The 24,281-nt window shown below is 37.4% G+C and overlaps 1 protein-coding gene across 18 annotated transcripts in view; it reads left to right on the top strand.

Moving 5' to 3' along the window:
- PER2 (period circadian regulator 2) overlaps window positions 1-15,432 on the top strand; it is a 52,444-nt gene extending 37,012 nt beyond the window's left edge. For all 18 annotated transcript variants that reach the window (XM_072866684.1, XM_072866675.1, XM_072866679.1 and 15 more), the window contains 10 exons: window positions 772-868; window positions 1,601-1,757; window positions 1,840-1,967; window positions 3,633-3,806; window positions 4,069-4,329; window positions 5,742-6,589; window positions 9,090-9,276; window positions 9,858-10,050; window positions 11,704-11,854; window positions 12,955-15,432. In XM_072866684.1, coding sequence (XP_072722785.1) covers window positions 772-868; window positions 1,601-1,757; window positions 1,840-1,967; window positions 3,633-3,806; window positions 4,069-4,329; window positions 5,742-6,589; window positions 9,090-9,276; window positions 9,858-10,050; window positions 11,704-11,854; window positions 12,955-13,104 — 2,346 coding nt within the window. In that variant the 3' untranslated portion in view covers window positions 13,105-15,432. The remainder of the gene's footprint in view (window positions 1-771; window positions 869-1,600; window positions 1,758-1,839; window positions 1,968-3,632; window positions 3,807-4,068; window positions 4,330-5,741; window positions 6,590-9,089; window positions 9,277-9,857; window positions 10,051-11,703; window positions 11,855-12,954) is intronic.
- Window positions 15,433-24,281: the final 8,849 nt, after the last annotated feature.

The raw sequence follows: 24,281 nt of genomic DNA, 5'->3' as shown, positions 1-24,281 counted from the left end.
TAACATCTCTAGTCGTTTTGGCTTTCCTGTTGTTCTTTCCAAATTTGTTGTAGCTCACTGAGTTGTTTCATTCTGAAAGCCAAAATTTTCCTTTACTAAGTTGTATTGCTTATAGGCTAATTCTCCCAAATCTGATTTCTGCTTCTGTGATCAGACATGGCAGACTGCTGCTGTTGCCAGGGTGGTCACTTTCCTGGCTTTCAGTCCTTAAACACTAGTGGCTTAAGTAGATGAAGTCTCTGGATTTTTTTGTTTAACAGATAACTTAGTACATTTCAGAGCTATGCAGAAAAGTAACGTTTAAGGACATCTTGGTTTTGAGGGAAATAGATACCTATCTTTTCTTCACTATTTCCACAGATAGTGAAGACTCTTATAGTATAGTTCTATAACATCCTGTCAGTGCTTGGTTAAACTTCTAGCACAAAAAGTTCTCAGTCTTAGCAGCAATATTTTGTTTATCAAGTGATACTCTCCCCCTCCCCCCCCCCCCAAAGTCTTCTTTGTAATGTATCTCTATATTTTCCTATCCAAGTCATTCAGCCGTATTAAACAAAATACAGAGTAATTGTGTACAAAAAACCATACTTTAAATTTCTCCTCTTTCCAATTCCCAAAACTCTGCTGCTGCACAATAAAATTCTATACATCAGGATTTCTCCTGTGATCAGACAAGATTAACTAAGCTTAGATTTAGTCTACTGAGGAATCACTATGCATGATGTTTTGTCAGAATTTTGTAATAACTCTTTTTAAATTACCTGCTTTCAGGAGGTTTGTCAAGATGCCCGTAAGGTTAAAAATAAAGGACAGCGTATTTTCACTGACAATAAAGCAAAACTGGAATATAAGAGAGAGCCTTTTGCAGGTAAGACACTAGCAAGTTAATTATGTATTAGTCTATTGTGCTGGTGCCTCATACAATACAACAGTAGGATTTGTTTCTAGTTTAGTTCTAATCAATGCATAAAGACAGCATTTTTATCAATTAAAATTATATTGTCCTGTGTGTCTCCACTGTGTTCAGGAAAGTAGTGTTCAACTATGTCTGAATTGATAATGGTATAACACACAGTTAAGGCATGTCCTAAAGCTGTTGTTCTGAAGTACCTTAATTGTAGTTCATGTTTTCATACAAGTCAAACATCATCGTTTCTGCTAGGTGGAAGAAAATGTTACGGATGTCATCTTTCCTGTTTGCATTGTAACCTCGGGAATTTTTAAGATGATAAATGAAAATCTTACTAATGAGATTTAAATTCTGGATACATTAATAGGTTATTCTTCTAATAATTTGTTATAACTTACGGGCACTAGAGTTGTCCTCATACTGAGTGTGTTCCAACTTTAATGATATGGATTCTCTTAGAGCCATAATATCTATTCCTAACTAAACTTCACACCTCCAAGAATCCATAAGGACAGGAAAATACTTACACAGTGTTTATCTATTAGTGTGCAAACCTCTTACTTGCTTTACAGTGGTTAACTTGTGACCTGTTAAGAAATATATATAAATGAGAACTTTTACTGTTGTTCTTAGGGGAATTTGCAAGGATTTAATGCCATAATTGCATAATAGCAATATCTGTTTTCACAGAAAAACAAAATGGTCCTGGTGGTCAGGTGAAAGATGTAGTGGGAAAGGATACTGCAGTAACAGCTGCTCCTAAAAATGTGACTACTGAAGAGTTGGCTTGGAAAGAACAACCCGTATATTCTTATCAACAGATTAGCTGTTTGGACAGTGTCATCAGGTAAGCAACCAGTGGGTAAATTAGTCTTGACCTCTAGACTTAAGACTTGCATATCTAATATTGCTAAACCATTGTATTTTAGGTACTTGGAGAGTTGTAGCGTGCCTGGTACAGCAAAAAGAAAATGTGAAGCTTCATCAAATGTTGCATCGTTGAATTCTGGAGTTCACGAACAAACCCCATCTGATAATGCTATACAGCCCTTAGGAGGTATCTCTACATCACAGCTTTTTCTTGATTGATTTTTGCTAGCAGCCAGTTGGATGTTACTTCTTTGCAGAATAATGACAAGTGTAGCTTAGGCATGACCTCATAGCCGTTTTCGCAGTATTAGATGTTGGTGATCTAACTTTTATCACAAAAATCTTCCCTACAATCAAAACACTGAGTAGCTGACTGAATATCTGGATTGTAGATGCAATAAGCTTGCTTATACTGTACAAAATACAGCAGGATTTCAAGTTTTAGGACTTGAATCATTATTAAATGTAAGAAGTTTGTTTCACAGTTGGGACTTGTAAGAACAACCAGCTGAAGAACCTGGTAGCTAATTAATTGCAACAAAAGTATGCATATTACACTTCTGTTTCTTCTTTGTGGATATTAAAAAAAACAAACAAAAAAAAACCAACAAAAAAACAACCAACCAACCAAAAAAAAACCCAACCAAAACCCAAGAGGGTATAATGCAGCATTGCACTGCTGTCAGTGTTGTGTGAGGCACAAGAACTCATTTGAAAGGAATGTCCAGCCATGAAAATAAAAGATGGGGATTACTTAGGATAGCTATCTAAAAAGTCTGCTGTAGGCAAAAGCATTAACTTAATTTGTTAGGACTTAGGTATAGTGTTTGATATAGTCCCTGTCTGGATGGGGAGCTAAAGTGAAGAATGTAACTGTTTGCTTAGTACAAGAATTGTGAGATTGGTAAAGAACTATATGTAAATGAGATACTTGCTGATTCAGCCTTGTCATTATATGAGGCTGAAGGGGAAGCGTCTAGTGGAGTTTCTCAGAAGTTGGTCTTGGGAATGATCTTGACTATATTTCCTTTTGAAAAGCTTAAAAAAGAAGTTCTAATGCAGCTTTTAGAATCAAATTAGAAGGTATCGGTATACATAGGAACAAAGTGTCCTGTAGAAGGAATTGAAATGCCTTGAGAACTAGAGAGGAAGAAATGGTGGAACTAGCATCATGCAATTAGTAACACAATTTCTGCTGTCACTTGGAGTCTATGCAGTTCTAGTTGACAGAAGATGTGGGCTCACTAACTTTTTGGTGCACTGATGACTGAGAATGACGAAGCCACCAGCATACTCCAGTCAGGACAAAGGCAACCTTTTAGGCCTTAAATGTGTGTTATGCCAAGTATTCCTACTAGGGAAGGAATGTTTTAATGCTGTTTTATGAGGCACTCATATGACCTCTGCTGGATTACTGTGTATAGCTTTCAGGGGTGAGAATTTAAATAGGTGGATGCTCAGACCAAAGCTGTTAGGATAACCAGCTAATGACAGAATTAGTGTACAATATTATGGGAGCTGGGTGGGACTTAATCTTAGGCTGGAAGAAGCTAGAAACTTTCTTCCAAAATTGTGCCATGAAAGAAGAGTGAAGACCAGGAAAGAGCAAAAAGTCCTTCATTCCTTCATTTAAAAGATTTGGTTTGGCTGTATGTGAAAGCGAAGGATTGGATTTGGTTGCTCAGAAGCCATTCTATTCCTAAAATGTTCTTGGTGGAATGCCTAAAGTAAAATGTTCATTTTGTGTTGTCAAGGACAGTTTAGCCTCCTCTGTTTCACAACCCTAGCAGCATATAACTTGCATTTGCTCTTGTTTATGTTCAGTAAACTACAACTTTATTTCTTTTAATAGATCCTGCTGTGTTGAAGGCATCTGGTAAATCAAATGGTCCCCCAGTGGTTGGTGCTCACTTAACATCTTTGGCTTTACCTGGCAAGCCTGAAAGTGTTGTGTCTCTCACAAGTCAGTGCAGCTACAGTAGCACCATTGTTCATGTTGGAGACAAAAAAACACAACCTGAATTAGGTATGATTTTTGATAATAAATGTTCTCCAAAATGACAATTGCTAGCAAGTTTAAACTTCAGACATGAACAGCTAGTATCTGCTTGTGACTTACATTTTCTTACAGCTAAAATGTTCCTATGGAAGTAGAATAAATAGGGACAGAATTTGTATCTTCAGCTTATAGCAAAATTGTTACAGAATTGTAACAGCTTAAAAATGCATATACGGAGCTTTTCTTACTTCATCTTGATTTTTTTTTTTCCCCCCTCCTATTTCTGTAGAAATGATAGAAGATGGTCCAAGTGGAGCAGAACTCTTAGATGGCCAACTTCTTGCCCCTCCATCCAGCTCTGCGCATGTAAATCAAGAAAAGGAGCCATTTAAAAAACTGGGACTTACAAAGGAAGTCCTTGCAGTGCATACACAAAAAGAGGAGCAGAGCTTTTTGAATAAGTTTAAAGAAATAAAGAGATTTAATATTTTTCAGTCCCACTGCAATCACTACTTACAAGATAAACCAAAAGGACGGCCTGGTGAACGTGGTATGGCAATAGTTTTCACAATAAAACTTGTATTTATATAGGAAGTAAATCCTGTTGAGAGGGCATTTCCATTTTTTGCTGTATTGTGGGGCTGCTGTGAATAGTGACAGTTGCATGCTATTTTTAAAGGCGTCAGAAAAATTCTTTCTGATAAATCTTACTTGAAGATTGTGAGTGGAATATAGCTTTTAATGTAATAACTGATATTTTAGTAACTAATGTTTTGATTTTTATCTGTTCACTATACTATTACTGTCATGCATCTACTTTCAAGGGACAAAAAACATGCTTTAGCATGTTTGCTGTACTGTATCTATGCTTGTATCCCCTTGCTTTTCCTTCTGTCTTTCCATCTGTCTTTTTTTCAGGTTGTGGTTTTGTTTTCAGCTCCTTTGCTTTACATCCAGTTTCCCCCATTCCACTATTGTGTAATCGATGAAACAATCTCAGAATTGTTTGGTTGCCTTTAAGTTAATAATGCGATCAGTGGGATGGAAATGGCACAGGCTAGGCATAATAGTGAGACTGTTTTGTTTATTAGGACTAGGAACTCGGGATGGCATTTTCAGAAGTGCTTGATACTGATCTGACTTTGTTCCCATTTCAGTCCTGACTTGATTTGGAACAGAAGTCAGACACTGCTAAGCATTTTTTTTCAGATTCTTATCTTTCATTTTTTATTTAAATAGTTTATACAGGTCCTTGATTTAGAAAACCTGTTCTGGAACCCTTTAGTCTCCTTGTGTTCTTTCTACTTGATAAACTTTCAGCCTGTCTAAATAAGCTTTAGACAAACTAAAAAGTTTGAGCAGCTTTTACTGCCAGAAGATATTTTATGGATTTCCTCATGTCTGTAATCAGATGAACTGACAGCCTTCACCTAGGAAAGAGTCACTTGGTACAGACTTCTCCTAAAGTAAGGTTGTAAAGGTAGCAAGCCTTTTTTCCCCTCAGGAAATTCTTTTATTTATATGTACTTTCTCACCTTCTGCTTTTTTTCCTCACCTTTTCAACTACAGACCTGCATGACCTTAACTCTCTAGAAATGCTTTGTCATGTCCCATACTGCTTTCATTGTAATCGTTGGAGTAATTAGAAGTTTGTCCCTCTGGGAGCCACTGTTTTGCAGCTTTGTGCTGTTTGGGTGATGCATGTTTGAGCCTGAATTGATCTACTGCTGCTCTTTTCTTCCATGGTGTGTCAGCATGGTTTTCATTGCCCAGTTAGCTCAGCTCTTGTGCTAGAGGTAAAAGTGAACCTGAGCCCTTCCCAAATGCTTCTATTTGGGGAGGCTAAGTCCAGAACAGCAGTTTTGAGCAACTTCTAGGGATGACAAGGTGAAAAGGGATCCATCAGATTGCAAGTAGGATCCTTCCTGATGGTTGGTTGGTTGTTTCTTTGTTTTTTTGCAGGTGGCCGTGGACAAAGAAACAGCAGTTCTGGAATGGATCAGCCTTGGAAGAAAAGTGGAAAGAACAGGAAATCAAAGCGCATTAAACCACAGGAGTCTTCAGACAGTACAACTTCTGGAACTAAACTCCCCCATCGGTTCCCTCTTCAAGGTTTAAATACTACTGCTTGGTCACCATCAGACACTTCACAAGCAAGCTATTCAGCGATGTCTTTTCCCACTGTTATGCCTGCATATCCACTTCCTGTTTTTCCAGCAGCAGGGACTGTGCCACCAGCTCCTGAGACTTCACTCTCTGGTTTTAATCACTTGCCAGACTCTGGAAATACTTGCCCTATGCAACCATCCCAGTTCTCTGCACCCCTCATGACACCTGTTGTAGCTCTTGTGCTCCCCAACTATGTTTACCCAGAGATGAACAATAACTTACCTCAAACGCTTTACCACAGCCAACCTAACTTCCCTGGCCATTCCACTTTCTCTTCACAGACAGTATTTCCAACACAGCCACCATTTGCTACACCCAGCCCTTTCCCACAACAGGCATTTTTTCCAACACAGCCGTTCCATTATAATCCACCAGCAGAGAGTGAAAAGGTTCCTGTCACAGAGCCACGAAATGAGCTGTCCCGTTCCTGCACTCCACAGTCAGTGGGTCCCCAAGACCAGGCTTCACCACCTCTGTTCCAGTCAAGGTGCAGTTCTCCTCTGAATCTTCTACAGTTAGAAGAAACCTCAAAAACTGCTGAAAGTGGAGCTCCTGCGGGTTTACATGGAGCTTTAAGTGAGGAAGGAGCCATAGGCAAAATCACGACAACTGATAACTGTAGTAGAAAGGGATCCTTACCAGTAAGTATGCTGATGGGTGGTTCTTTTTTTTTTAAAGTCTTCTCATTCTTGAACATATCTGAAGTTGTTAATATGTAGAGATGCCTAAAATGGATTTTTTTTTTCTCCCCTCTCCCTGTTTTCCTGTCTCTGCTACATCGTTTTCAGTCCTTTCACTTGTGGGATCTATTTTTTAATGATAGACAGTAATTGGTCAATGTAATGCCAGGAGATGGACTTGCAATTGTAGTTAGTAAATTCAAACTTTAGCAGACTGAATAAAACATGAAATCCAATCATTAGAATAGTTTTCACCTTTAAAAATTAAAACGACCTTGTTGTTGTTCTTCTAAAGTTACAGTAGGAAGCTTGGAAATACATCCTGAAACAGCTTTGTTGCAGATTTTTTTTGTTTGTGTTTTTTTAAAATATGAATATAGATAAGCCAATTGAGAAGCACTGGAATAGATTTAAAATAATATGAGCACTTTATTTTTAGCAAAAAGTTTTGGGCTAGTGAATTTGTATGGAGGGGGGAAACAACCTGTAAGTGGTCTGAAAGAAGCTGATTTAAAATAAATTCACATCTTTGTTTACAAACAAGCAACCAAAGTAAAGGAAAAATGAATTATTACTTGCAGACCATAACTTTATTTTTGTTTTATTTGGTGCACTAAAACTATGCTGAGCTATTTGGTAACTTCAGTGTGTTTTATTTCCTGGCTCATTCAAATTTGACAAATCAGTTTAACAAATAACCTTAGAGAAACTTCAGATGGAGTAATATGTCTGTAAAGGTTTCTATGACAGAAATATGTAGCCTAATATTAGTGTTTTATAAAGGCACCATAGAGTATCTTTGTAAGTGCTAAGCCACTGATGGGATGGAGTTGCAACCTAAACCTTTTAGACTGGCTCCTTCTTCCCTCCTGCTTTTCTTGTGCTGTGGTTTGTAACTGGTCTCTGCATCTAATGGTGCAGTTAAAGTAGGACACTGGTTCACTGCCAATAAAAGGAAAGCAGGCATTGGAAGAGGTGGCTTTTACTTTTAGGCATGTCTGAGATCTAAACTACTGTAAGTAATCAGTAAAAAGCATTGTTACTGCTGATTGCTAGCAGCTGATTAGATGACTTTTTCTTCAGTGAGTCATAAGCATGTATCTACATTAGAACTTATAAAGGAGGAGGAAGGAAAAACTTCTGAAAATGCTTGTTCCCCACACTGTGGGGAACATTTAGATATCTATGTTAAACTTTTCTCCCTCGTTAGGTGAAATAAATTATCTGGAAACTAATATTCTTGATATTGATCCTTAAGGGGGACGAATGGAGGGAGAAAAGAAATGGATTTTGCTATATCTATGTTTTTCTAGAGAAACTTCCAAACTTCATTGATACAGTGCAAAAACTTGTCACATTCTGTTATTACATGCTTGTTATCTCATGATCTTGAGAACAAATAAATTTGATTTTCATTTAAAAAAATTCTCTATCATACTAGTCATGCAAATGCCACTTACAGGGAAATTTTCAGGGATATATGCATTCAGTGCCATATTTGGACTAATGTATTCTGTGCACTACATAACATCTCTGAAATCTTATCTCTATAAGGACTTCTGACTTATGCTGTGGTATAACAGTGCATTTGTGACAGTCTGTAACTTACAGCATGCTCTGAAATGCCTCTACTGGATTAAAAGAAGCTCGATAAGAAAAATTAATAATAACAATTTTACTGGCAAATTCTTTAGAATTTCCTCAAACTGTTAGTTCCTATTCTTTAGAAACCTGCAAAATGTAAATTTCTGTAATTTCCTCATCACTTACTGGAAAATGAGGACAATATGGGCATTTGTTCAGGAATGTGTTAAGGATAAAGTTCGTTCTTTCCATTATGTGTTTTGCTAAGTTCTGTCAACCTTAATTTCTAATATTTAATCTTCAAACTGACTTGCAGTGAGGTTTTGCTTATGTTAGAAATCAGTGTAGTTAATGCTCTTTCCCTTAAACATACCAATAAGTTATCTTGCTTAGGAAGCTTGCATCCGGGAACACCCTCTTCCTTCTCATCATGCATTGAGAGTAGTAACAGTGATGGACTGTTGATGCAAATCTCTCTGAGGTAGATTATAGTAGGAGCAACTGCTAGTATGTCTTAGGTGGCTTGGGTAAATTCTGACTTGTCCAGGACAGTAGAGGCTGTCAAAACTGAATAGCAAATGCCTGCCTTACTTCCTCACTAAATTATATATATATATTTAAAGAGAAATTAAATTGAAATCTCAGTCTTACTGAAGGACCACTTGTCTGCCTACCAGTCCACTTCATTATTCCTCAGTTGGTCTTGGCATATGTTATTGGTGGTTGTCTGTCTTTGAATAAACATGTAAACATATTAGAATATAAAGTGAAATGGATTAATACTAAATGTAAATGATTAGTAATGAAATAGCCTTGTTTTTTGGTTTTGGATTTTATTTTAATTTTATTTTTTTTCCCCTCCCCTTCTTATCACTAGGCTGAATCTCCAATGGATGCTCAAAATAGCGATGCACTCTCCATGTCTAGTGTCCTGCTTGACATTTTACTTCAAGAAGATGCATGTTCAGGCACTGGTTCAGCTTCTTCAGGGAGTGGTGTATCTGCAGCTGCTGAGTCTCTGGGGTCTGGATCCAATGGCTGTGGCATGTCAGGGAGCAGAACAGGTAACAATGGCAGTGAGCACTCTCTTAGCATTTTAGAAGAGTTGGAGCATGAGGTATTGCAAACACCACTTGAACATCAAGTGCTTTATGTAAAAAATCTTTATTGTCTTTAATCCTCATTGCATAGTTTATTCTTGATTTCTTTTTTTATTACATAACATGACAGTTTTTCTGTTGTGCTTTATTTACAGTATAGAACCTTTTTTAAGTGCGTGTAAAATAGCCATTAAGGTATTATGTCAGAATAATGTATTATGGTATAAGGTAAGGTATGCTATAAGGTATTATGGCAGAATAATGAAGAGAAAATACCATACTCCTTCCTGTTTCATTTTGGAGTTTTTAATTAAAGTAAGCTAATTATTCTGTTGAAATTTAATGGAGACTTAGCTTGAGAACTTGAGTTTTAAAAATACTAATGCAGTTACTTCGGGGTGGAAGTTCCCTCTGTTTAAAAAATGAAATAAAATAGTGGTTGTATTTATACTGTCAGTTCTTTTTAATCTTCTCTATTTTCAAAAGCATTCAGATAATCTACATATTTGACAATTTATAATGAAACTTTAAATTTCTTTTTAAAGGTAGTAGTGAAACTAGTCATACCAGCAAATACTTTGGGAGTATTGATTCCTCAGAAAACCATCATAAAACCAAAATGAAGGCAGAAATGGAAGAAAGTGAGCATTTCATTAAATATGTCCTTCAGGATCCTATATGGCTTTTGATGGCAAACACAGATGACACTGTTATGATGACTTACCAGATACCTTCACGGTAATTCCAATGTCATAGTCCTTCATGAATTGTATATATGTTGGGAGGAGCAGGGCGTACAGAGGAAAAGATATATATGAATCTCTGTCTCAACAGAAGTAAATTGGTTTTAATGTGTAGCTCAGTGTCAAGAAGAATTCTTGCTTCCTTTATATCTTTTGTATACTACACAAGAAGTTCTCAAAAGGTAAAAATTACTTGATAAAGTTTACCTGTATTTTTAGATCAATTACCTGAGTTTAAACTAACTGTGTATATTTTTTTGAAGCTGTTCTATAGTTAGTGATTTGTAAGTACTTGCCTAGAAATCCTTGCAGTCTGATTAGTAGATCCTGGTAAGTATGCTTAGATCTAATGATGGTCTGTGGCATGGAAAATCTGTACTCCCTGGCTGTTGTCCTTGATATGCCACATTCAGTGGCATGCTGCTTTCTCTGCCTTGTGGTTTTTTCCTGGGTGGTTAACTTACACATGTACGTTCTTCTCCATAAATTCCCATTCAAATAGGGCAAGGAAGTAGAAGGTAAAATCATAAGGTTTCTAATAGAAAAAAATTTATTTAAAAAATAAAATAAAATACCCTGCTTCGATAGCAAAGAACAGATATAAGGGGAGGGAGGGTGACAAGTCTGCAGATTTTTTTAAATCTTCTTGTTTATATTTCTTGGGAGCAGTGAATGGTATTTTTAAAGGAATAGGAAGTTTCAGTAAAGACAAGTCTTTTGAAAGGAAGGAAAACAAGTTTTCAAAATACAGAAGCACAGGGATGATGGGGGAAAAAATAGAGAACACATTGTAAGAAGTTTAGAATTTTTCTCTAGATTTAAAAATACCTTGGCATTTCTCAGTTTTTGTAGCCTGAAGGGTTGACAACTATGGATGGGAATTCCAGTAGACTGTAAGAGTAGCAAAGCCTGCCAAAGAGAACATAGTATAAAACAGGATATTGTGATAAGAAGAGTTAAGCTCACTGTCAGAGCGTGATGCTGAAGAAGAGAAGTGTAAAGCTAACCTGTTCTTAGGTATTCTGTGAGGAACAGAAATAGTACTGGGTTTCTTGGAACTTGCTTTCTGTTGTCATCTTTTACGGAGGTATACAGCTTGTAAATGTTTGGCGTGGTGCACGTTTTTTTTAAGTTTCTGAATCAAGGTGGGACATTGGGAGGAGAGAGAACTTTGGTTGCTGAAATAGAGCAGTGTTTTCTAAATCTCTTCCTGAAGTTTAATCCATTCTTGATGACCTTCCTAAACATATCTTTCTTCTGCTTTAGTATCTCATATGTGCATCTAGTGTCTGTTTTGGGTTGTCCTACCAGTGAAGGGGAAATTGGAACTTACTGCAGCAGCAGCAGAGGGAAACTGGAGTTCTTGGTGGTTTCACCGGTGGTGCTGCCTGAATAGCTCTAAGAGAACTGTTTTTACTGGCAGGATTTGAAAAGACAGTGAGCCAGCAGAGATTCGTTAAAGTTGTCTGCAAATGCAGCAAGCTGCTGAAATGACCACAGTTAATTTTCTTCCAATATAAGCTTTGTAAGCTTAACATTCCAGAACAAAAATAGTCTTTAAAAATGGTAGTATTTGACTGTGTAACCTTATATAGGCATAAAGCCCAGAAACTGTTGAAGCTCAATTTCTAAATACATTTTATTTTAGAGATTTGGAAACAGTTTTAAAAGAAGATAAGCAGAAATTAAAGCAAATGCAGAAACTACAGCCAAAATTTACAGAAGAACAAAAAAGAGAGCTTATTGAAGTTCATCCATGGATCCAGCAAGGTGGACTGCCAAAAACTGTTGCTAATTCCGTAAGTTTAAATGAGTTAGTTACTTTTGCATATATAACAGTGCTTAAATTACTAGCTGCCTATGTTAGACTTTTCCATTCCTGTTGCTATGAAAATTTGGTCAATTACGCAGAGAAAAAAATTAATTCAAACTTTCATGCGGTGGTTTCTGGCTTGATTTAATTTACCATAAGTCTCCTTTCCAATGGAAAAGTCAAAGTAGTGGTGAATACAGTATAAGAAGTTTCCTTCCTATTTCTAAATTTCTGTGTATCTGTTTGAAATCCTTTATCAACACAGCCAGAAACTTCACTACATTTGTGCGCAGAAATTTATGCCCATTGCTTTCTAGAAAGTACAAAATTAATGGGAGTACACTGTTTTTGAACTTTTTTCTATCAAACTTCTCACAGAGGATCATCTTTTGCCTTGATTCTGTAAGTGGATTAATGGCTTGAAAAGCAAAAAAGCAAAAACAAAAAACAAACAAAAAAACCCCCCAACAAAACAAACCCAAACAAAGCATCCTTGCAGTTTTATTTGTTGTCTGTGTACTTTACTTGTTCACACACAAATACCTGATTGCATTCTCTTTTCCCTAAGCTTTCCATCAGTTTAGCTTTTTTTGCACAAAAGTTATCAAATGTAGAGGCTCTCTTTGCACATGCGTATTTCAAATCAGTGTAACAGAATTGCAGTGGAATCCAAATCCTGATGTTAATGTTACTGCAACGTTAATATTATATCATCCAACTTGTGTAAGCATACAGTTGCCTTAGTGTCTTAAGCACTGCAACTGACATGAACATATTACTGCAGGGTTAGCAATCACAGGGAGGAAAAGGTGATTGGAAGTACATGTAAAATGTCAGCATTATAAATGATCTATGACATAACTGCTTCCAGTAGAGTTCTCAAGTACTTGTATTGATTTACTACACGTTATAAAAAGATCGTGTGTGGGAAAGTTGAGGAGTGGAATATATCTGGTAGTGGCAGCACAGATGTAAAGGTTCCCTTGGAATCAGGGATCACATGCAAATGGACTGTTGTTTGGAAAAGCTTTTTTTTTTTCCTTCAACTTAACGAGTGTTTCTATAATTTTCTTTTTTTCTTTTTAGGAATGTATTTTTTGTGAGGACAATATACAGAGCAATTTTTATACATCGTATGATGAAGAAATCCATGAAATGGACCTTAATGAAATGATTGAAGACAGTGGGGAAAACAATTTAGTTTCCCTGAGTCAAGTCAGTGAAGAACAAACATAGCCTTTGAGCCTGTTGTTTTCAAAGCTGCTTCAAAACTACAAGGATGATCCACAAAGGTTTTCATCTTGTACCCAGCAAGACGAATCCAGTTCATAAAAACAAATGTGTTTTTCTTGCTCTAGAAGAGTCATTTGTGAATGAATCTCTTTTTAAATGGTGGCAATCTCTTCCCAGTAAGGACATTGTTGAAGATGGTATAGCTTTTCTTTAAAAAAGAAAGACTCATATTTTGCACTTATATGCCTCAAGTATTTCTTTATAAACTATAGAAAACTTTCATTGATGCCTACTGGTTTTTGTAGAGTGGGTTAATGAGTACTGAAAATCCCCTTACGTACATACGGTTCTTCAAATCTCCTTTTGGTAATGATTCAGCGTTATAAATTGTTCTAGCAATTTTGCTTAGTGGCTCTTTAGCATTGTTCTTAATATTTGAAGTGGTCCAGCATAGTAGAAGAAATAACCTTCAAGCAAATCAATTCACACTTGCCCTTCTCATACCAGTTGATCCCATCCTCTTTGTTTGTTTCCTATAGTTTTGAATGTAGGAACCCTTTTTTGTCTAAGAGAAATGTTGAACTAATTTTGTAAGATGGTCTTGGGTTAAAATACTTATGTGAATGTGTAAGAAAGTATACATGAGTGCTGACAACTTTGTAGCCTTTTATTTAAATGGATGCTGCAATACTATGAACTGGTTATTACCTTGAAGCATCATTTCTGAGAATTTATACACAATAAATCTTTATGCTTAAAGATTTTAAAAACTAAGACCACAGAGGGTGACTACGTATGCTCCAGTGACTGTTAGACAAAGGTTGGTATAACTTTAACCTTCATTTCTGTTTTTTTCTGTCAGGAAGTTGGCCATCAGTTTTTCCTGTGTGGCTAAACAAACATCAAACTTGTATGTGGCAAGAGAGGATTAGACATTTCTTGTCATATGAAGATAGTTCTTATTTAAAAAAAAAAAAGTGATTTTGAGAATAGCATTGACTTTCACTATTTTTGAATTGCATAATCTAAAACTTAGCGTGGCTGGAATCCTTTGCTGTCAAGGATTTAATTTTAATGCCTCTGAGATTGTATTGACTTGAATATGTGTACTTTATGTTCTTGTGTTGTTTATACATGTTGGATGTGGGAAGAGAACACAGAAGAGCAACTTTAACTTATTGCTTAGTTAAAGGACATTTAGCTGCAGTATTGCTAGATGTCAGCTGTAGGTCTTGAGGTGAAAAACATGGATAAATTCAATTAACTTTTGGTATGTTTGTCTTAAAATATTTTTCATGGAAAGCATTTCCTTTTTTAGTAGGATAACACTTCTATTCACTGAAATTTAAAGTTATTTTCATCCTATGAAAATACTTCTCTTTGCATACAAAGAGGATGTGAAGTTAGATCTGACACCACCAAAAACATGCAGAAGTGACTGGTATTTGCTTAGTGGAAGAAATAATTTGTAAAGTAATTAGTTACTAATTGGACAGTGTCATGAGGAAATTTGCATTGGAGACAGGTTCTGCAGATAGCAGAGTGTGTGAACTTGTGAAACAAGTAGAATCACAATTTAAAAATTAAGTATCTTAAATGTAGTGTGAAGCACTACCCAGCAAGATCTGATTCCTGTCTTTAATAGTTGAGCAAGGTCAAACTTAAATATATGTAAATAAAACTGAATGAGAAATCTTAAAATGTTGGTGTTCAAGTCCAATGTATTAAATGTTTTAATCATAAATGGAACAGTGCAGCTATACCAACATATTAAATATATTCCATTTTTACATGTAAACACAAATAGTTTTAATTGGACCAGGGTTTGGGAAAAATAAAAGCTTTTTTTATATAAAAGGAGTGCATCATAATTATACAAATTATTTTCAGGGACTTCTCAACCACTTTGAACTTCTTTGCTTTAGCATGCTTTTTTTTCCTGTTTTTTTATTTGTTCTCATTTCTTTTTTTTGTTTTGTTTTCCAATGACCATCTTGTAACCATAACTTAGTGAAAGGAAGAGAAAAGTATATTTAGAGCATTTTGTGGATGTGCTTACTTATGGACTTAATCTTGCATCCTTAAAGTGTTTGCATTTACAGGGTGGTATTAAAATATTTTCCTGTAACTTTAAATCTACATGCCTCCATTTATAGATAAGATTCTGAAGCTGTAATTTTTCCAAACTGTTGTAAGATGATTTATTTGTGATGACACTTTGTCAACATGTCAACAATGTTTTCTGTACACTGTGCAATATATTTTGGTTTTGCCACTTGTGACTAATTTTTATGACTTTGCTTTTTAGAAAACTGGTAAATAAAACAGATATATTTTTAGTTGCCTTTTTGTTCCTTGAGCCTTCTACTCCTTGTAAGAAGCAAAAATATATGCATTACTGATAGTATGTGAACTGTTATTTCAAACTGAAGAACTTGCAAGCTGTGAGGTTAGTTGTGGCTTACTGTACTGAAGTAAAATTGTTGCCAGCTTGTCTGACCTGTAGGTTTAGTGGTCAAATGGAAAATTGAATCTTTATATTGACTAGTCGTTCTGAAAACTTGTACAGATTTACTACCTGGAAGAGCATATGCAGCTGGGTTCTCTGTGTTTGTTGTTCAAAACCACCAGAAGACACATTGTCCTTTTTGCTTTGTTTAATGTCAGCTATGGATACCTTTTCTCCTGCAGCCCTCTGTGGTTTTATACTGGTAGCTTAGAGGTAGGGAATTCCAGTTATGCCCCTTGAATTTGCTTTGTACAGTGATTATTAGTCTTCTGTTGTGGTACGAAGTGTTGTGTCTTCTGAAGATTGCTGAAACTCATCAAGCTAGTGTACTTTCCTGTTGATGTTCTTGTTTCATACTCTGAGTGGAGAAAGTGGCAAGGGTTGAAGATTTCTGTTTTCTCACTTCGAGCAGTGATGTAGTTTAGGGGGTGTGGGATGCTGCTTTGGACCGCCACTCCAGTTTAGGAGGCACTTGGGTTATGAGACCCTCATTAAGTCTTTTTTTCCATGACTGTGTTTTGAGAGGTTTGTGGTTTTTTTAAAACAGAACACGCTAGTGCAAACCCTAGGTTGGTCATGAGGGACACAGATATTTCTGTGAGCTGCAAAATCAAGGTATTTCTGTACCACAAAACAGTTCAGCACACAGGTGAATTGCCTTCACACCAAGGGTAGAATTGTAGTGGTGTACACTCTGCTGCTGAGACACGCATTTTAAAGCATGCTTGTTCAACACATCATCCAAGTCCCTTTGAAGTCTTCTGAATTGGCCCTAAATAATGAGCAGTTCTGTATACATGAAGTCTGAAAACACTTTTGTCCTAATAGCACCTTGGTTCCTTGCTTAGCTAAACGTGCAGAGGAGAGATATATTGATGAAGCAGTTTATAGAACTACAAATCTGAGTGTCATGCACATATACAGGGTATCTGTGCAACTCGGTAGAGAAGGTATTGTGCTAGCATGTGGACGTGAGTTTTGATAATTGATCTGTAACACTGGGAGAGCTGAAGTGCTGCTGATGCAATAAACAGCCAGGTAATGTTTCACAGTTACTTCTGCTTCTGGTAATTTTTTGCAATCGTAGATGTAATAAGAGTACAACTTTAACGTGGCTTCAGGTATTCATGTACTCCTCCTTGGTGATAAGCCTTCTGTCAGCACTCAAAGATAATGGCTTGCTTTACACTGCAGAACTGTTGGGAACGGTCTTTTGTCAGAGAGAGTTTCTCCCACCTCAGTAGCCCCTAGGCGTCACTGGTGCCCTGTGATTGTATTTGTCCGTTTTGCCACCGCTGTTTTTCCTCTATCCAGCTTCTTGTATTTTGGGGTTATTGAGTTTGCTATGACATTATTTGATGTAAAGGGAAAGATCTGTGGCTTGAATTTCAAATAAGATGATGAGAAAATTCATAATGAAGAGCTGTTGGCCTAATGATAGTGAATGCAAGTATAAACTTTCTGCTTGGAAAAGGGAAACGGGCTACTGAAAAGCATCAGATTTTAGTCCACTTAACAGCTGTCATGAATTTGGAGGGAAAAAAAAAATGCTCTCCTTACTGAGAATTAAGATCCTCGATTGTTCTTTTATTTCTAGCAAGGGTGGAAAGAACCTAATGCATTGATAAGCCTCTGACTCAAAGAACGTGGTGAAATCAGTTGTGTGCTTCTGGCAAAGCAAGAAACAGATTACTTAAAAGGAGAATAACATTTGTAGGTGTAATTTCCAGAAATTCCAGTGTTTACTTGCTCACAAGTGGTTAGGAGCTTGAGAAATGTATTCAATCTATTGAACGAGGTAATGAACAGCTCATCAGCTCCTTTTTCTTGGGGGCTGTGGAAGAGGACAGTGTTTTTAGGGGTGGTACACAAGGTGTAGAATAACTTTGTCAGTGTGCTTCACTGGTGCAACTTAAAGAAAAACCACAAAAAACCCAAAAAAATAACATCTGCCAGGCTTCCTAAGTGGAAAAGAAGTATAAGACTGGGTAGAAACTGAGACAACTGAACTCTTAATCATGGGTATTTCTCTTGGCATCTGCTGGGAAAATCTGAGGTACATCAGGCTGCCATGTGCAATAGCAGTGTGCGTGATGGCGTTTCATTCTGCAGTATTTCTGGCTCTGGATTATGTCTAGTAGTTGCAGACAGAAAGAAGCTGCTGTGGCAGCACATGAATACTGTTTAACCTTAGTGGACAATATGAAAGTATGAAAACACTTGCCATTCACTAATAAAGAAAATGCCTTTGAGCTGAAGAACACATTATGAAAGAGGCCCAATGTCCTGAGGCACTATGAAAGGTGCAGGCAGTTCAGGTGGCAGGCTCTTTGCTTCTGGTGTTACTCACAGGACATGTGTTTACACCTGCAAAAAAAAAAAAAAGCCAAACAAAAAACCCCCTCTTGTCAGAACTGGATTAACCAAGATGAGCAGGTGCTGTGGCATAACTGTGATGCCTTTCCAGTGGTGGGTACAATGATTTCTGCATAATACAGAATGGGGAAATTAGTAGTGAGACAGTTCTCAAGCACCTGCTGCAGCTGGGGTAGATGGCTTGGTGGGGGAGCGGTTATGCCATCCGCCTTAGAGGTCCATACTGCTTTGCACTTCATTTGTTTTAACTAGATAAAAGGAGACAAATCTAAGGATGGATTAAAATGTCCTGGTATTCCAGGATTTGTCAAGGTGTACTTCTCTCTCTGTAGTCTGTATATTAATACAGTAAGACAGAATTTAGTGAATTTATTATCCTCTTTAAATTGTTGTAATAATCTGAAAGTAAACTGCTTGTGTTGCTGTTGCACTGTCAACTTCAAAAATTCTAGTTCTGTCCAAGAAAGTATTTGCTGTACTTTTTTTTTTTTTAATGTATTTGGCTATTGCTTGTCTAAGGTAAGGTCTACTGCCTTCCCTTCTGTTGTTACCAGCTGACTCCCTTTGAAATCTCCTGTGGCCTTTTTGCACAGGGGAAACAAAAGAAAACCAAACGTAGAAACCAGAAAACCCAGGAACCCAATCATAAAAGTGTTGGATAAATTTAGTAAATGCATTTCTCTAATTGTCTTTAATCTTTAATTTTCTTAGCTGTGGGAAGCAGAAGAAGGGTTGGGTGGCCTGTGTTTACCTCTGCTCCCATTTAAATGAGCGTTGGGACCGGAGTGGCTCAGTTCTGTGGAGCCCTGGTGAGGCAGACTCAGTTCTTTCAACTTCCCAGGTAAGAGCCACATCCATGGTGTGGGTTGTATACAGGCATTTATACTGATGATTTAATCTGAACCATCTGTCCATTCTGTATGCTGTGACTTGTGCTCCTGCTGACTGCATCTCTCCAGCTTTTAAGTGTTTGCAGTTTTGTTGGGAGCATATACGAAATTACTGGAGCATATAAAGACTGAAGCCAATACATAAATTGGGCTCAGTGACTTTTCTTGTGCTTGTGTTTAATAAACTTCTCCCACCTCCCTTAACTTTCAGTTTGAATTTTGAATACTGACAAATCTGTCTTCCCATATTTTGGAAAACTGTTTTTTCATGGTTCAGCTGCACTTCTAAATTTGGTAAAACCAGAGGTTTATGATGAAAATGATTAATTAGATTGCAGATCAACTTATTTGTGCTAAGCAATTAGGAGTGGCAATAGCTGCAATGCAGAGGTATTGTTGCTTCTAGAGTCCTAAAATATGTAGTTTGTTTCTGTGGCAATACAGAATTCTAAGAAATAAAATAAATCTTGTTATTTTTCTCTTGCAGTGACAGAACACATGTAGTTTACTATACCAACCAGTATATTTTAGTATCAGATGGTATTTAAGTGAACTTTGTTGTATTCTTTTCTTGTGCAATGTAATAGCTATCTGCTAGAATTGTTTCTCTTCCTGTTTGGGCTAAATGAGGTTTTAATTTACTAAAAAAAAAAAATAAAATAAATATCTCTCTCCAGGAAATAATGGAGTTGAAGAAAAATATGTGTCTGCATCAGGGCATGGAAAACCTAGGAATGACCTGAAACCACTCTGGCTGCAGGATGATCTCTGGAGTGGCGTGGAAGGCTCGGTAACAACCACAGCCCTCGAACTGAGCTCCACAAGCTCCAGGGCTGCTCTGCCTGTGCCTCCAGGCCCTCGTACAGAGACTCAGTAACCAGCCTGGGGCCAAAAGCAGCATCTTAAGTATTGCAATTTGTGCATTTAAAAAAGCATATGGTGTGACACAATGCAGAAAGAAGTGATAATGTGAAGAATGTGGCCATCAGGAGTTGGTTCCAGTGTCTATATGCAGTTGTCTTTTCAAGCCCCTCCTTTTTTGTGTTCTGAAGAGCTGCTGCCTGTCTGTGAATAGTGAAGACTTTGTCCCAGCTGCTCTGTGCAGGGCCGGGAGGGAAGGGGAGGATGGGGAGGAGTGCCTTCTGCTCAGATCTGATTTCTGGGAAGATGCATACCTCTTCCTAAACTCCACCTCTCTGCCTGCTGCTGAAGGCTGGAAGACTTTTGTTCACTGTTGGTTGCCTTGAAGTTCTCTCTTTGCCTCCCCTGCTTTCAGAGACAAATCCAAATATAAATATATATAATTTTAGAATTGTGTCGAAATTTGTAACTGCCAAAATCCCATGGCAACAATGAAGGATTCCCACGTAATGTAAAGAACTAGGACATTCTTCTTCCATTGTCTTTAGTTATGCATATACAAAAAGATGGTTACCAAACTACTTCGAATGGAGGCTCCTAAAGCTTTGGATGTAGTCAGGCAGTGTATTTAATATTCTTTTAATAATAATTACCTTGTGTTACATGAGCAGTGAATTTAAATGAGATCAACTGAGACCTGATTATGAAAGCACTTACGCACAACATTGTTTTATTAGTCCTACCAGTCCACTTAAGATCCCTTTCCTGTATGTACTCTGCCATTATGAGGTGATGCTTAAGTCTTAAAATAATAGAATTTTCAGGGATTTCTAGTTTGGATTTTTGAGGAAAATCTGTGTTTTTTTCTTTTTTTGGTGGTTTTTTTGCCTTTTTTTTAAGTTTGTCTGATAGTCTATTAGCTAACAGATTAGCAAAATAAAGGTGTCTATATCCTAATCTGAGTAAAGTGTTTATAGTTTTGAATTTATTTCACAGCAGAATTATTGAACCAGACTGCATACTGTAAATGGTTTTACAGATTTCACTTACTGACAGAATTAGTTTGAAGAGATAGATGACTGCCTTCATCACCTAATTTAGTGTTCATAGGCCTGTGAAGTTTATGGTGTTAACTTTTACTCATTATGCTGACAACAGTGGCTTTACAGGTAGAGTCTTTTTGAATGTATTTGACAAGATCAAAGGGTCCAAATGCTCAGGAAGTTGTTGAACAGTGCCGCTGCCCATAGTGCCACTGCCCATAGTGCCTTCCAAGGGGACAAACTGAAGTAATGCAGAGGGAGGTCGGGATATCTTGCGCACCGTAATGCAAATCCTCCATGCGTCTGAATGAGCTGGCAGTAAATTAGGTCCAGGAAGCACAGTAGCGTGATCTAATGTGTTTTAAGAAGTGTCTATAAATGGAGATGGTATTTATCACCTAGTTGATTTATACAGTCTAACTTGCTTATTGAAGCATTTCCAAAGAAGACTTTTAAAACTTTCAGCTAGAAAATTCATTTTTCGATTGCAAGGAGGGTGTGAGAGAGAGAAATCTGTATTATTTGTTCTGCAGGAGTGTTCCCAGGAGTATGGATGCTAACAGCCTTCCCCAAACTTCGCAGACTTTATCAATGCACATAGTAGTGACTTGAAGCTGATTGCCAAACCTTACTGTGAGTAAATTGCTGTAACTAAATGTATCCACAGCCTTCCAAGCATTGTGTGTTGTCATACCTCTAAGCCTGTTAGATAAGACTAGGGTTGAACTGTGACACCTGGGCTATATATAGAAGGTGACAGTTTGCTGCTCTGGAAACATTTGGGTTGTTACACTCTGATTTGTGACTTTTGTGAAAGAATTGGAGGAAGAGGATAATAACACAGTCCCAAAGGGCACTGCCTCTTCTTTGAAATTGCTTAGTGCTACCTTTTTAAAAATAGTTTTATCAACAGCAAAACAATTTTATCTTCTCTGGGCGAGATGTAGCGGTTCCTTGTTACAGACAGAATTTGAGAAAGAGATGAAGATGAATGTCTCGAGTCATGTGGCTATTTGGACCTTTAGGAACAGTTTAGTTGAATGGAGAAGGGGAGTTGTTAAAATACAGACACAAAAGGAAGGCACAGGGTTAAATCTGTGTGCTTCCATGAGCTGTGACCATAACAAATGAGAAAGTTGTCAAAACAGGGAAGGTTGGAATTGCCCTGTGTCTAGACAAAAAGAAGAAGAAGAAAAAAAAATTTGAGGAGGACAGAGAAGAGTGATGTTTAGAGCTTTTGGCAAAAGAAGCTACAGCTGCAGAACCCAACCCCACGAAGGGCTGTGTTCACCTGGGTTCTCTGCTAAGCTACATTCCTGAATTGTTAGAGTCTTGGTACAGATCTGAACGTTTAGAAGGTAACGTTTAGAAACAGTGTCAAATCAAAATTATGTATCCAGACACTTCAGATTTTGGTGTCTTTGAAAACCAAGCCCCAAATAAGTAATTGGGCTACTTGAATCCATCTATGGCTCTATTCAGAGCAATGTATAAAATAACTTTCTCTAAACAGTTTCTTAATATTAAATGTTCTCTAAAAACAAAACCAGTAAGTACAAAACATGTAAAAAATGATACTCTTTTGTTTCAGGGGAAGGACAGGGGAAGTGGAAGCCCTTCCGCTTTTGAAGGTATGTGTTTTGTATTTCTCACTGCTCAGATGCCATGGTTACAAGCACTACGGAAAACAAACCAGTGGTACCAGGTAGGCTCCTCCGCGATTTTCCAGCAATCCCGATTTCTCTGCCCATGTTAGTGGGATTCTAACAGGAAATGGAGCGAGGCTGAACACTGATGCATTTCAGCAACAGAAAGGACCAGATGTCAAAATCTTCTAATTTGGGCTAGAGAGCCGAATCCTCCCCATTACATTGTAGGATTCTGCTACATTTCTAGGGGGAATGTATTGTGAGCAACAGTTTTGTCTTGGTTTCTCATCAACAAGAAATGAAGATTAAGGCAACACACTTAACTGGAGACTTGCCCACAAACTGATAGGTTTTCCTAGAAGTGGTGAAACAAACTGGGATCCACAGCTAAATCCCTTACTTCTTGGCCAGCGATCGCTGTTTTCTTGTGGCAAGGACCTGTTTGTTACAGGGGATTCAACGTGTTGAATTACTATGTAGTGTCTGTATATGCTGTATTGCAAAAGTAACTAACAGGAGGATTGCCAGACTAAAGAGTCCACCTGTTTGTGTATACAAGATTTCAAAGTACTTGGCGTGGCATCTAATGGATTCAGGGAGGGAGGTAATGCTTGAGAATTCCCTTGGTATTGCCAGGACTGCGGGGATCCATTTTCCCAAAGCAGGCAGGCAGTATGCTTGGAAACATGCTATTTAGGAGCAAAAGGGGAAGAACAGAAAACCGACAACCAAACCGAACAATGATTGAATGCATGTAACTTTTTTCTTTCCTGATCTACTTATTTTACATGACACTGATTATGTTTGTTTGCATATTTCGTTTCCCATCTGGCCTATGTCATTTACATCTGTTAATTTTACATGCATGTGTGTAGCTGAGTCAGAGTGGTCATTGCGAGGCTGGACAAGGAGAACTAATCTCTGAAGTGTTCAGGGTTGGACGGGACTTACAAAACCTGTTTGAATGACCAAATAAAGCAAGAAGATAGAGCATATGCATCTGTCATTCACCCTAGATACATCAACACTTGCTATTTATGCAAAACCTTAGTGTTTCGCCCAATACCTGAGTCTCATAATATTTTAGTCATAGAAGACTTCAGAACATAAATTTTGAGGAGGTTTTTTTCAGCTGAATTGGCCAGTTAGTCAATAAAAACCATACCTTGAGAGTTGTGTGATCAGTTCTTCATTAATGTAATTCTGGAGTTAAATCCAAACTGCATGAATAGAGAATAAAGGGAGGAGTGTCCAGCAGCAGACTCCATCCTAGGAAACGGAGAAGCCTTTGCTTGCTTTGAGTGTTCTTACTTGAATTTCATGTATAATACAAATTAAAGCACAAGAAACCATTGGCTACATTCAACAGCAGTCAGTCCTGGAGCTGGCAGCAAGAGCCTTGGTTTCAGGGAAAACTTGACAGTTTTGAGAGATGAGGAAATGCTCTGGCCTTATAGATTCATTCTCCCTCTTAGTCTAAATAAGAGTTCTTCACTGTAGTCCCCTTCCCTTTTTCAACTGGCAAATAAGAAAGCTTTTTCATTGGCTCCTTCACAGCATTTCTCCCCTTGTATCTGTGCTATAAAATTATTATTATAACAGCTGTAAATTGGTGTGTAACTGTATAAAACCACAAAATACACAGGCAAGTTGTTGGCAAATTCTCTTTTTATCTCTTCTTTCCTCCTCAGAAAAACCCTGAGATAATACTTCTCCCTTCTTTGTGAAGCCTTGCGAGAACTATACAAGAGCAAAATGTTATTGGTTGTTGTTACAACAACTGGCATATCAGTATAATATTTTGGTTGCGTCTTTTAAACTTAAAAAAAAAAAAATCCCAAGGTGTTAAGCA

The sequence above is a fragment of the Ciconia boyciana genome, chromosome 7 (assembly GCF_034638445.1).
Source record: "Ciconia boyciana chromosome 7, ASM3463844v1, whole genome shotgun sequence".
Classification (NCBI taxonomy): domain Eukaryota; kingdom Metazoa; phylum Chordata; class Aves; order Ciconiiformes; family Ciconiidae; genus Ciconia; species Ciconia boyciana.
Note: the sequence above shows the minus strand (reverse complement) of the source record. Positions and strands in the feature narration are given on the sequence as shown.